General features: G+C 38.0%; 1 protein-coding gene across 4 annotated transcripts in view; it reads right to left on the reverse strand.

Annotated features, from left to right (window-relative positions):
• The window catches only part of CDH7 (cadherin 7), a 135,016-nt gene that overhangs the window by 74,749 nt on the left and 46,910 nt on the right, over positions 1–13,357 (reverse strand). For 3 of the 4 annotated variants that reach the window (XM_045574457.1, XM_045574455.1, XM_036419061.2), the window contains exons 3-4: positions 8,346–8,640; positions 4,003–4,122 (exon numbers count right to left, since the gene is read on the reverse strand). In XM_045574457.1, the coding sequence (XP_045430413.1) occupies positions 4,003–4,122; positions 8,346–8,640 (415 nt within the window). The remainder of the gene's footprint in view (positions 1–4,002; positions 4,123–8,345; positions 8,641–13,357) is intronic. The other variant, XM_045574456.1, reaches the window with a different exon arrangement.

A 13,357-nucleotide genomic window follows, 5' to 3' on the forward strand; every position in this document is an offset into this window, starting at 1 on the left:
TGCAGCTCGTTAGACAAGAGACTGGATCAGATTTGAGGCTTTCAGAGTAAGTTTTCATCTGACCCAGTAACCCAGAACTTTTCATATATTTATAATCCATGTTCACACAAAAAAAAGTATTGTGCATATGAAACATAAATTTATCACTGTTATTATTCAGCAACAGCATGGTGTTTGGTTAGAAATAAAAGTTTAGATGATTCTCTAATGTCCTACCAGTAATGGATTTGTTTGTTTTTGCATGTTGTTACCATGGAATCTTCTGAAGAATTTATGTATGTACCACCCCAGGGTAGGAAATAATTCTGCTCACTCATGCTTTGGATTAGTCTCAGGAGTCTGTACTGTCACATGACTCAGGGAAAATGTGGCTGAATATATTTTTGCTGTCTAGGTGCAATATACATTAGGCATGCCTGGTGAATCTCCTTCTAATAATTTATATTTATTTCTAAATTTTCTGTCTGAGCCTTGTATTATTTGCTTACCTTTTGGTGAAGCATATAATAGAACCATAAGAAGACAAAGAAGAGCCAATAGTAAAGATGAAAGCTTCTAGAAAATCAAAGAATTCCTGAGCTGGCATCAGATAAAGAGACTGAGGAAGAGACTTGTGGAGGCTGCGGTGGGGAGGTTGGCAGCAAGCCCTGACAGGCACGAGGCACCTCCACACCATGAGCCAGGCCACAGAACGGATCATGTGTAAGGGCAATGGAAGGGGGTTTTGTGACGGCTATATTTCTTACACAAAATTATGAAGTAACAAATATACATGTAATATACAAGGTGGGCAAAAGTAGGTTTTCAGCTGTGAGTACACCAAACACAAAGTTTATTCTTGTATTATCACTTACTAAATATTGTATTATTTTCCATATGACCAACTGTAAACTACTTTTGCACCACCCAGCATAACACAGGTGCCAAGTCGTCACACCTCTATGTTTACAAAAGAACTCAGACATAACAAGTGGTATTTAACACTCAATCCACAGTCCAGGGCCAGCTCCGTGGCCTTGTGGCCTGTGCAGTCACACTGGCCCACGCTGGGTTTTTTGCTCTGCTGATATATCTTAAAATCCTACTAATTTTAGAACAAGATGCCTGCACTTCCATTTTGAACTGCCATATGTGAGAGAGACCAAAATGGGGGTCTGTTTGCTTGCAGGTTTACAGCATAGGTGAACACTATAATAGGTGAAATGACTTCAGTCTCTCAGTACACTGGGGGACACTGTGAAGATAGGTGACAGGAATATCTTAGTTTACGACTACATTATCTTGTTTCCAGTGTGTTCTATTTGCATGTTGCAGTCAATTGTCAACAACGGTTTTTGTACTCCCATTTTTGTTTTATGAATGGAGAAATTAGGGTAGGAAATACAGTTCCCTTTGGCCATTGGGCCTGTAAGTGGTGCTACGATGAACCATGAGCGTGGAGGTTTCAGCAATGCTGGGTTAATGATATATGATCCATAAATAGTAACAGTGATTATTAATATGATCCTTCTTAATAATAAGCTTAAAATTTTTTCTTTTTAAAAAAGAATTTAGCCGAAGCCGGTTTGGCTTAGTGGTAGGGCATCGGTCTGCGGACTGAAAGGTCCCAGGTTTGATTCCGGTCCAGGGCATGTACATTGGTTGCGGGCACATCCCCAGTAGGGGGTGTGCAAGAGGCAGCTGGTCGATGTTTCTCTCTCATTGACGTTTCCAGCTCTCTATCTCTCTCCCTTCCTCTCTGTAAAAAATCAATAAAATATGGGTTCTTTTTAAAAAGAATTTAGAAGTTGCAAAACTAATAGTGATTTCCTGGTCCTTTAAAAAAAATTTTTTTTACATGATCTTGAGTTAGCATATATTCAGCATGTGTTTTGTTTGTTTGTTTGTTTGTTGTTCTGTCAGAAATGTTACTTTCTTCTCAAAACTCTTAAATTTAGAGATAAAGAAATGTTATTTCTCACAGAGAATAATACTAACACTAAGTAAGAAAGCCTAACTCAAATTTTTTTATATTTCTTTATTGATTAAAGTATTATATATGTGTCCTTAATTTAATTTACAGGTCTTCATCCCTTAAAGTACTAAAAATTGTCCATTTTTTTGGTCAGAAAAGTACATTTTTTTGGGGAAAAAGTGTGTTCTCCATCTTATGAATTAGCAGAGACAGTAAAAATTCCCGGAAAAGCTCTGCACTAATGACTACAGATGAGAAGTCCCAATGACTAGAGCCCTAAAGACTCTAAGCACAATAAAGTCAAACTCTTCATCTCTGGTCACACTGAATCCCTTAGATTCTGAAATCAAACTTACATTTGAAGTACTAATAATATGATCCTATGCAATAGATTACTGCCCAGTTAATCAACCAGGGAGACCTCACCTATACAGACTGATGAAAAACCTGTTAGCTTACAAGAGAGCAAAAATCAAAAGCCTACCATTAAAAGAAGCAAAATATTTAACCCTTGGAATTAGTACATGCTATTTTTAGAGCACTTATATAAGGCAAGAGTATATAATTTGTTAGCAAAATGTCAGAAACTTGTCAATGCCTTTCCAGGCTATAAAGAGTAGACAGAGAAAGGAATGGGTGGGTGTTTGAATTTCAGTTCTCAGGTCTATCCTGCAATCAACCACAAATATGCTTTCTTCATTCACAGGCTTCATATCACGAACAGAATACTTTCACTTGCTTCTTTTCCTTTAGCACTTGCTTAATCACAACTATTTCTTCTCTACTAGACTTTGCAAGTGGCTTAAGAAACTCCACCACTAAATATACACTGCAGTCTCTGAAAATTCTAATGAATGACAGGCTAGAATTAAATTCACATCTCTCTTCATGCATGATTACAACTGCCATTCTCAAAAGACATTTAAAGTTTTTATCCCCCGCAGTGATTTGAGAATGAATTAAAATCACTGTTTTTTTAAAAAATATGAAAATCAGGATAAGTGGAATTAAAAATTCATTTAGAATCATAGGTACTATCAAATATTCATAATTATAAGCATGGCTATTTGAAGAATTCTCTGTGATAGAGGCAAAATTATTAAAACAAAAGGAAGTTTTGGATTTTCACAGCAATGAAGAGAATCCATGGCACACACCAACCATCTTCACACCCATTCCCTCTTCCCTCCACACAAATCCAGAAAAGAAGAACTGATAAAATATTAAATTACAGCTGATATAGTGCCATGAATTATATTCCTACTTAATGTAAACTGTATCAGCTTAAAAGCAAAGCACAGCATCTAGCCAAACAGCCACATAATCTATCAAGGAATCTTGCAACTTTTATTTATGTTTGGCTCTTGATATTAAAAATTTGCCATTTAACTTAGTCTTTGATTTAGCAGAATCCATCCTAGCTGTGGTGTTTAAACTAATTTCCCTAAGAAATCTGGCCTCTGAATGATAAACTGAACCTACCACAGATTTGGCTGCATAGCAGACAGAGTTCTTCTTGAGAATTAAATTTCACTGTGTATAATTCCTCTGTGGATTAATTAAAGAATAGAGCCCAGCCTGTGTCTGTTCAATTCCTAGTCAGGGCACATGCCTGGTTGCAAGCTTGATCCCCCGTGTGGGATGTGCAGTAGGCAAACAACTGATGATTCTCTCTCATCACTGATGTTTCTGTCTCTCTCTCCCTCTCCCTTCATCTCTAAAATAAATAAAAATGTATTTTTTAAAATAGAGAAATAAAAAATAAAACTTAAAAGAAAATAATCAAGATTTTTTTTATGCAGTCAGGAGATAGTGGAAATAGTTTTAATATAAAATATCTTATAATTAAGAATACTAATATTTTAAATGTTTTTAATAGGTGCTATTGACTTTATAAATAATATGTTACTTATTACCATTATATACATATTGAAAAAAGCACCATAAAATGGTCAGTGCCAACTATGTGGCGTAAAAATCACTAATATTAATTCTATGCCAAGGTAGACATGTTGACTTTCTGAGGAGTGTCGCATTTCAAATTTTACCTGTCTTGGGTTCCACCGAGAAATATGGCTGTCCTTGCAGAATACTGTAGACCACGCGGGCGCTGTTGCCATATGTAGGATCATCAGCATCGGTTGCTGTCACTTGTACCACTGAGGTCCCTACATGCCAACCCAAAAACCAATGAATTAAAAACTTCCGGTGCCACAAAATGTAAACACAAAAGTCTGATGATTCTGCACTAGATACTAGATTTTTTTTTTTAATTTTGCATTTTTCTTGTTTCAAGGCACATTAAAATTGGATATAAGTATGATAAATACTCATTAAGCCCTCAGAAATATTTAAGGGGCATGAAAATAGGTTGGCAAAAGTGTAAGATTGATGATGCCTATTAGACTGGGATATACTCAGAATTGGATGGGACTCAAATTTTTGGCATCTCATCCATCAGGGCCAGGTAACAAGTTTTTAGCAGGAACGATCTCTCTCAGTCTCAATCACTGTCCAGGAGGCAGCCTGACAAACAAGAGCATCTGAACCTGAAACCATGGAGGGGATCTCACCGCCGCAGCTGAGCAAACCCAGAGAGAAACAGAAGCTCCATTAATTGAATAAAGAATATTGGGTTATCTCACTATCATTTTAATCTCCAGCTCCAGTGAAATAAGCAAGTTAGGGAAAGACAAATGCCATGTGATCTCCCTTACATGTGGAATCTAATGAATAAAATAAACTGATGAACAAAATAGAAACAGAAGCATGATGGGTACATGGAACCGACTGACAGATGTCAGAGAGGAGGGAGGATGGGGATTGGATGAAAGAAGGTGAAAGAATTAATCAGAAAACAAAACCCACACCATATATAACACATGCTATCACAGTGTGGTGATAGCAAGAGGTAAGGGAGGGTGGTTAGGAGGAGGTGGGCAAAAGCGGGCAGAATGGGGATGGAAACAGACTTTGCTTTGGGCAATATAGTATGCAGTGTGCAGACAATGTTTTCCTGAGTTACACACTTGAAACCTGCATGGTTTGATGAACCAATGTCACTCCAATAAACTCCACTATAAAAGAATACTGGATTCATATTTAACTGGGTATTAGTTGGCTCTTCTATCACTTTAGCAATAGTTTTATTTCATATTTGTTTATACTAATTGATTTAAAGCAAAAGTATGAAATGAAAATTTCAACCAAACCCCCAAAGGAGGAAAAACATGACAATTTTAATAATTTCATTATTAGCTGTTTTCTACAATTCATAAGACAAAGTATCATATTGCTTCTTCATTGTATCACAAATCTACCTATTCCCTAGGGAAAGCATTTACTGTGCTCTGTTCTTTTTATTTCTATTTGGAATGTAATCTTAAAAACAGATGTTTTCTTAGTTTATATATTTAAGCACATGCTATTTTATCAATTATGCTCTATCTGATGGAGATGGAACAGATCATCTTTTTAATGTGTTTTACTAAGTTTCAAGTTTGGCTCTAATAATTCCTTTAAAATATGGCTTTTTTCATCTAACATTTATTTTAGATATATTCATACATGGATCCCTTTTATAAATGCCTTAAATAAGTCATTAATGTCCACGCTAAGAAAATAAACCTATTCTTTTCTTCACACACTGATTTCCTTAAGCAATTCCATTTTATTTAAAATAATGTTGAAATTATGAAATAAAATAATGATACTGTTGTTGATTTTTTGGTTTTGGGGTTTTTTTGTTTTGTTTTGTTTTGTTTTTTGAAGATTTGTTTTGCTTCAAGCTTTCTTTTCTTTTATAATCTTGGGTGATTGTGCCCTGTGAATGCCTTCTATGACCAAATAGTGAAAAATGTAGCCAAAACCGATTTGGCTCAGTGGTAGAGCATCGGTTTGCGGACTGAAAGGTCCCAGGTTCGATTCTGGTCAAGGGCATGTACATCGGTTGCGGGCACATCCCCAGTAGGGGTGTGCAAGAGGCAGCTGGTCGATGTTTCTCTCTCATCAACGTTTCTAGCTCTCTATCTCTCTCCCTTCCTCTCTGTAAAAAATCGATAAAATATATATATTTTTAAAAATGTATATTTGAAAAACATTTTAAGAATTAAATTTTGATGTATTTTAGAATGTTAGAATCAATGACATTGATGCTATCTATTTTCTCTATTCTGCACCATCGTATAGTACTGTTCATTCTAGTGATATGATTAGTATTGATTTCCTACTTCATTAGAAAAGAAAACAACTTCAAACAAACAAAAGGATGAATAGTATACTTCAGGAATTTGGTTGTGTAGTATATATATATATTCTTCTAAAGTGTTCATTACTATACTGTATACACAGACATATTCTCAAATAACTAAATTCCCCATGCTTTTGTGTGCTCCCCTGGCAATGAATAAACAATCCTAAGGGCTAGCAAGTATTTAAAATCTTAAAATAGTCAGTATGTAATGAATAAAATAGCCCTCAATATTAAACTCTGAAAGCTTGTGATATATATAACATACTACTTAGTGGTTATCATAGCTACTTAGTTAGAATAAAATACTTCGATAAACTATGACGCACTAAAAATACATATAACCTATTTTAGGAAGAACTTCATTATTCTTATTTTCAAATGTTGATATTAACCCAGGGATCACAATTAGTGTCAATTAAATCCTGAAGACATTAGAAAGTCATTTTCTAAGAAGTTGTTAACCTGTTGGAATCAATAAAAAAAAAAAAAAAACTAAAATAACTTAATGTGTGCAAAAAAAATCATGCTGTTTGGCACCAGAGTGGCACCACTGAAATCAAAGCTACAGGACATCCATGAGCCTCTGAAACCAAGTTTCCCTTCTGTTCCAGGAAGGAGAGGAAAACCTTAGCAAGCCAATGAAGAGCACCCACCAATCCCACAGAATGATGGGGTTGAACTGAATTGCTCTAACTCTCCTCAAAAATCCTGTTTTGCTAAACATTACTGTCCTGAGGAGGATAATGTGCCTTGTTTTTCTCTAAAACTTCCAAAACCTTGCTGCTGTTGTCACTGTTGTTTTTGTTATTGTGGTTAAACAACAACAGCATGAAGCACTCTGAAGAGGCAATCGCTACAGAGAAAGTGTGAAAAAGCTTGTTTGGTCAAAGAAATCTGTACATAGAAGCTATTGGAGGAATAATACCACCACTGTGGTTTGGATTTTTTCCTGCCCAAGAGCATCGATTCCTTTGACTCATCCTCCACTTGGATTTCTTTGGAATCAAAGAGCCATGTGCCCCAAATAAATTTCCCTCTCCCATCCCATAAGAACAGAAATCTCCGGTCACCGAATTCTGATTTCTCCTAAAGGGCACACACAATTCACATCTTTGCAATTGCACTTCCTGGCATAGTAGATGCCTTTATTGAATCCTGGAATGAATGAAATGACCTTTATTGAAAGTAAAATCACACAGGGTAAAATTTTCCTGTGTTAAAATACAAGTTCAATTATTATTTTAAATAAGCATCCTCCTTTGATATTAAAAATAACAGGAAATAAACATATAAAGCTACTGTCTCTATTCCAACCCCATAATGTTTTATTGTTTTATAAGGTCATCCATATTTAAACTAAATGCTGGCTGAAACTATTCCAAAGGTACCTGAATGCATTGAATTTAAAACGGAGTTTAATATTATTTGATATAAAGTATATACTGGAAGTACTTTACTTTCTATTTTTGCAGAAACGGGGCAATGTCAAAGGGTCTTGGAACAAAACAACCTTCATCATTCTTTTATATACCTCAAACTGAGGATCACTTTCCCATTATTATTATTAATTCAATATAAAATCCCATGCATTTAAGTTTCTGGAGAAATTAGAAAAAATATTACTAGTGACACGTGGATGGGCCTTTGTCATTCAAGAATACGCTACAGAAGAGGCCACCAGATCTAAATGACAGTCTGACTAGCCACTCACAACCTACCTAATACTGTGACCACAGAGAGATGCTTACAATAATTCATCATTATCCTACTATCAGGAGAGAGAAAAATAAAAGATCACTCCACTGTTGTGTCTGCAGAGATTTTCCTTTTAAACTTCTTAGTTTTAATTGTTATTTTTACATTTTGAATTGAAAGTGAATGTAAACAGTAAGAAATTTCCTGAATATATTGAGCTAGCTGTGTAAAAGGAAAAACTTCCTCATTTGCCACATAATAAACTAACAAGTTGAATAATAGTATTCAGGTCCTGGTTACTAACACATCTCCTACACTCCCCCCACCCTAACTGTTAGGTTATATACAAACGTGATTTTTTTTCCCCAGGACAGATGATGATTTAATTTTAAAGCCAAACCCCCTGAGATCAGACACTGCAAAACATGTGCATTGTTAACTTACCCACAGGAGACATTTCGGGAATCCCAGCGGTGTATGGGCCATCCAAGAATTTGGGCTCATTGTCATTGATGTCCTGAATCTTGATGACGAACTCGGACTCGGGCTCCACGGGCTTGTTGGTGAGCCTGTCCAGCGCTTGGGCTCGGAGCGTGTAGTAGGCCTGCTCCTCGCGATCCAGCCTCTTGGTGGCATGGATATCCCCAGTGTTCTCATCAATAATGAAAATGGAACTTGCCCCTTCGCCTGACAAGATGTATTTGATGGAACCATCTCCTTTATCAACATCAGAGTGAAGCTGGTGAAAAATTCATGTGAGATGAGATTAACTTACAAGGGAGTCAGCGATATGGAGACATGTAAAAATAGTTTTTATGTTGGGCAGCAGCACATGCAATTTTTTTGTTCTTGGAAAGATGAGCAGGCGCTCACTGTGCACAGCAGACAGGCTATTAGAGCAGCGTTTTTCAACTGCTGTTCCGCGGCACACTAGTGTGCCGCGAGATGTTGCCTGGTGTGCCGTAGGTGCAGACAAGAATTTTATAATTTTTCACTATTTTGTTTACTTAATATTTCATAATAAAGTAATTATAAAATACTTTCTTTGTGTTTATTTGATTCCTATTCAAGAGAATTACTTTATATATAGTCAATATAGGCACAGAGTTAAATTTTTTAACATTTTCTAATGGTGGTGTGCCTCGTGATTTTTTTCATGAAACAAGTGTGCCTTTGCCCAAAAAAGGTTGAAAAACACTGTATTAGAGCATGTCCGCTTGCACTGGTGAGCAAGACAGTTTCATCTCTTCCTGTAAATAGCCTCATCTCCAAAGGTATTTCATGTCTCTCCCAAAGTTAGGAACTTGTGGGTGTTTTGTTTTTGTTGTTGCTTTTAATATATTTGTATTGATTTCAGAGAGAGGAAGGGACAGGGAGAGAGAGATAGTAGCATCACTGATGAGAGAGAATCATTGATTGGCTGCCTCCTGAATGCCCCGTACTGGGGATAGAACCCTCAACGTGGGCATGTGCCCTTGACCAGAATCGAACCCAGGATGCTTGGCTGTAGGCTGACATTCTACCCACCGAGCCAAACTGGACAGGGCCGGAACTTGTGTTGTTGTTTTTTAATGGTTCTGTCCTTGCCTGATTTACTAGTAGACATCTCCTTCGGACTGAGCAGATATTCAGTAAACAAGTATAATGGGTTGACTTGGTCTTGTTCTAAGCAAAGGGACTTGCTATAGGACATTTATAAATCTCGGTCTAGTGCAGTATGTATTATACTTATAAATACCAGCATTCTTTGAGGCTGCCCTCCCTCCCACTTCACTCTCTTTTTTCATGACTGTCAAACATGGATGAATGTCCATCATTAAATCAGTCCCCAGATCCTGTTCTATACTTCAGAATTTGAAGCTGAAAAAAATGGCACTGCTCTCTGAAGTAGGAATTTTAAATTAATACGTGCCTGAGACTTCAACTAAACCCTTTCTCCAAATACCAAGAACTGCATTCCGATGTGCATGATTAACCCTGGCTTCCAGGAGCATGGGCTGTGAAGCTGATTTGCATTTTCTATCTGGGACTGTCCCTTCTGCACGTCAGAACATTATGTTGAACAGAGGAACCTTAGGAACTCAAAAATGATTACACATTTTTTATGAACTTTGTCACCTGATAAATCCAGGACTCAAACCATCATTTCAACCTTCATCCATTCCCCAGAATGGCCATCATTCTGGACTTGGATAAATAAGAATGCAAAAACCCGGTTTACCAAGTAACACAGCTTTCCCCTCTCCTACAGAACTGTGTCTGCATTCTTCAAAAGGCGAGGTGCTAAAAATATAAAATATGGCGAACTGCTTTGGAAGGTGAATGCAGGGCGTATGTTCCTTCTGGGAAGCGGTTGGGGAGAGCGCTGGTGTGTACCCCGGATTTCTGTAAGTGATCCCTCCACTGCACCAGAACAGCTGTGTTTATACTCTGCTTCTGCATATTCTAATACCTAGTTTATGCCTTAGTTTCTGTAGCTTTTAGTCGGGACCAAAAAAGTACAGAAAGTGAATTCCTGGAACCAATTATAATTTAGATTTGTTCCAAGTGGGATCGTCAGGTGGATCACAGTTCTGCATGTTTATCCAGCATGTGGAGAAGTTGTAGTCCTGAAATACAGTGAATTACTTCACTCTCTTCTGTCATTCTCGGGGTTACTACTCCATACATATCTCCCTCTAATTTAAGATGAAGAAAGCTGAGAAATAGTATAGTTTGTGCACTTCATGAATGCCAGGACCTGTTCTTAGTGTTCTCTGTGCAATAGCTCATTCTATGTTCACATTGTGACTCTATCATCCCTATGAACAGATGAGAAAACAGAGGTAGACAAAGGCTAAGGATTTTGCTTGAGGTCCTGCAGCCAACTCTCTATGGCTGCACCAGGGTTATAAATCCCTGCAAGCTGCTAGAAGCCCATCGCCACTCCCTCCTGTGGGACCCTCTCTCTGAGAGACTGGCACATGCCACCTGTCCCCACCTGAAAGCTCCCCAAATGTTAAAGAATCTCAGTGCTTCAGGTGGTTGCCATCCACATGCTTCAGGACTTACCAGAAAGGCTCCTTTCTTGGCATTATATAACAGCACTAACCTCTACCATCATCAACAACACATACCAAAAAATCCAACTCCTGAGACAAGAGCAGATGATACATGAAAACAAGTTGTTTTCAAGCTGCTGACACCTCTAGTACTCCCCCTGTACATACTTCTCACAGTCACCCTCCAAACCCATCCTCACCCTTACCTGAGCCTTTCTGGGTTAGCAGTGTCTACATCCTATGGCTGACTGTGGTGCGAAATGCTAAGGAAGATTCGATGACCACAGAGATACATATGTAATACACAGGTCACTCCTTCAATCAAAGGCCTACTGTATCTCTAAATCTAAATATTTCCTCCATCATCAGCAGCAGCAGCAGCAGCAGCATCATCATCATTGCAAAGGAGCACAAATAGTGAGGAGCACAGAGCCTTGACCTGAGTCTAGCTCCTAAGGGGATAGAAGGGACAGGGAAAGAGCTAAGACCATATGTGACTCCTATACCTCAGTATATGCCAGCACTGTGTATGGTAACAAAGTAAGAAATACCCAATCATGTTGGACTCTTCATATCCTACACAGGCCATGAACACAAATTACACTGTACAGGCACCCTAAAACATATGTATAATAATTCATTATAGCCATAACCAGTCAGGCTCAGTGGATAGAGTGTTGGCTTGTGGACTCAAGAGTCCCAGGTTCAATTCCAGTAAAGGGCGTGTACCTTGGTTGAGGGCACATACCCAGTAGGGAGTGTGCAGGAGGCAGCTGATCAATGTCTCTCTCTCATTGATGTTTCTAACTCTCTATCGCTCTCCCTTCCTCTCTGTAAAAAATCAATAGTTGTGGGGTTTTTTCCCCTTTTAATTCATTATAGCTCCATCATCTCCACTTGGTAAAGAACCCATGCAATATCTCTATTTTAACAATCCCTTCTTTTTGATTTCTCCAAACAATCCTAATTTGGAATCTTAAAATCTTTCACTTGGGCTATTTCAAAACTTCCCAGTTATTCCCCTTTAATAACTGACATCATCTAGGCTGTCACTGTGCTTGTCAGAAAATATCTCCCTAAAATATGCAATGAATTATATCACACCCTCATTAAATACATTTAATTGCTATCATGATTGATGGATTTAACCCCAGTTCTAAGCACAGGGCTCCATGCTATCATCCTGGCCTCTCTTTCCTACTGGTGTTCACCACTGCCTGAGCATGGCAAACACTTCTATTTTCCAAAACACCTTTTTCATCATCCTGCTTACCTACAACATCCTACTTGGCTTAATTCAAGTTCCTTAGTACTGAGGTCTTAGCAACCCCACTGCCCTCCATGCAATGTTGCTTAAATTTCTACAACAGAAAGCATCAAATTGTGCTTTATATTGAAAATCCGGTTTCACTGTTTGTAAATCCACCCCTCCTTTAACTTATAAATTCCTTAAGAGCTGGGTTATTTTTATCACCATATTTCACTTTCTCAATAAACATCCTGTTGTATTAAATTTAGCAAATGTATGAATGCACTTCGTAAAACAGTCGTGCTTGTTTTATTTCAATTTCTATCCTTTTACGTTTTAATGGTAGTAGGCAAAAAGAAAACAAACTAAACAACAACAAAAACACATCCTATATCTCTTCTGTGTTCTCCCTACTCCTCCAAACTGTCTAGATTAAGGGTGTCGAACTCAATCAGAGAAGGGGCCAAAATCTAAAATCCAGCCTAAATCGCGGGCCGAATGGTTTACTGAACAGTCATAAACTGTCATTGTGATGGAAACGCAGCGGAGTGCAGTGATGACAGCGCGGTGCGGGCCACATTGCAAGGCCTAGCGGGACGGATTTGGCCCGCGGGCCTTGTGTTTGACACATGTGGTCTAGATGGGGCACAGGCACCTTGTTCTATATGCCCAGAGCGACACTTGGCATGTTATATTGAACCAGCAAATTTGCACGCCTGTGCTCCCCATGAGGCAGAGCCCTTTGGGAGCAGACGATCACACACACACACACACACACACACACACACACACACACTCTCTCTCTCTCTCTCTCTCTCTCTCTCTCTCTCTCTCTCTCTCCAGGAGAGTTTTATGCACCTGTAGATGGCAGAATCTCTATGTTCTTGATTAATTTTTACTCACCCTTTATTTTTCTTGAAGACTGCAAAGACCAAAATTAAAAATGGATCAATGCACTGCAGTTCTGATGATTTTCTTACAGGTATTTGATCAACTGGGCCTGATACAAACTAATGAACTACCTGGTCTAGCATTTTCAATTCATCTGCCTAAGGTCTGAAAATGGTGATAAAAACTGAGATTAAAAATTCAATTAAGTGTGCAGGAGGCAGCTGATCAATGATTCTCTCTAATCATTGATGTTTCTATCTCTCTCCCTCTCTTAA

This window comes from Pipistrellus kuhlii, unplaced genomic scaffold, assembly GCF_014108245.1.
Source record: "Pipistrellus kuhlii isolate mPipKuh1 unplaced genomic scaffold, mPipKuh1.p scaffold_m20_p_6, whole genome shotgun sequence".
NCBI lineage: Eukaryota > Metazoa > Chordata > Mammalia > Chiroptera > Vespertilionidae > Pipistrellus > Pipistrellus kuhlii.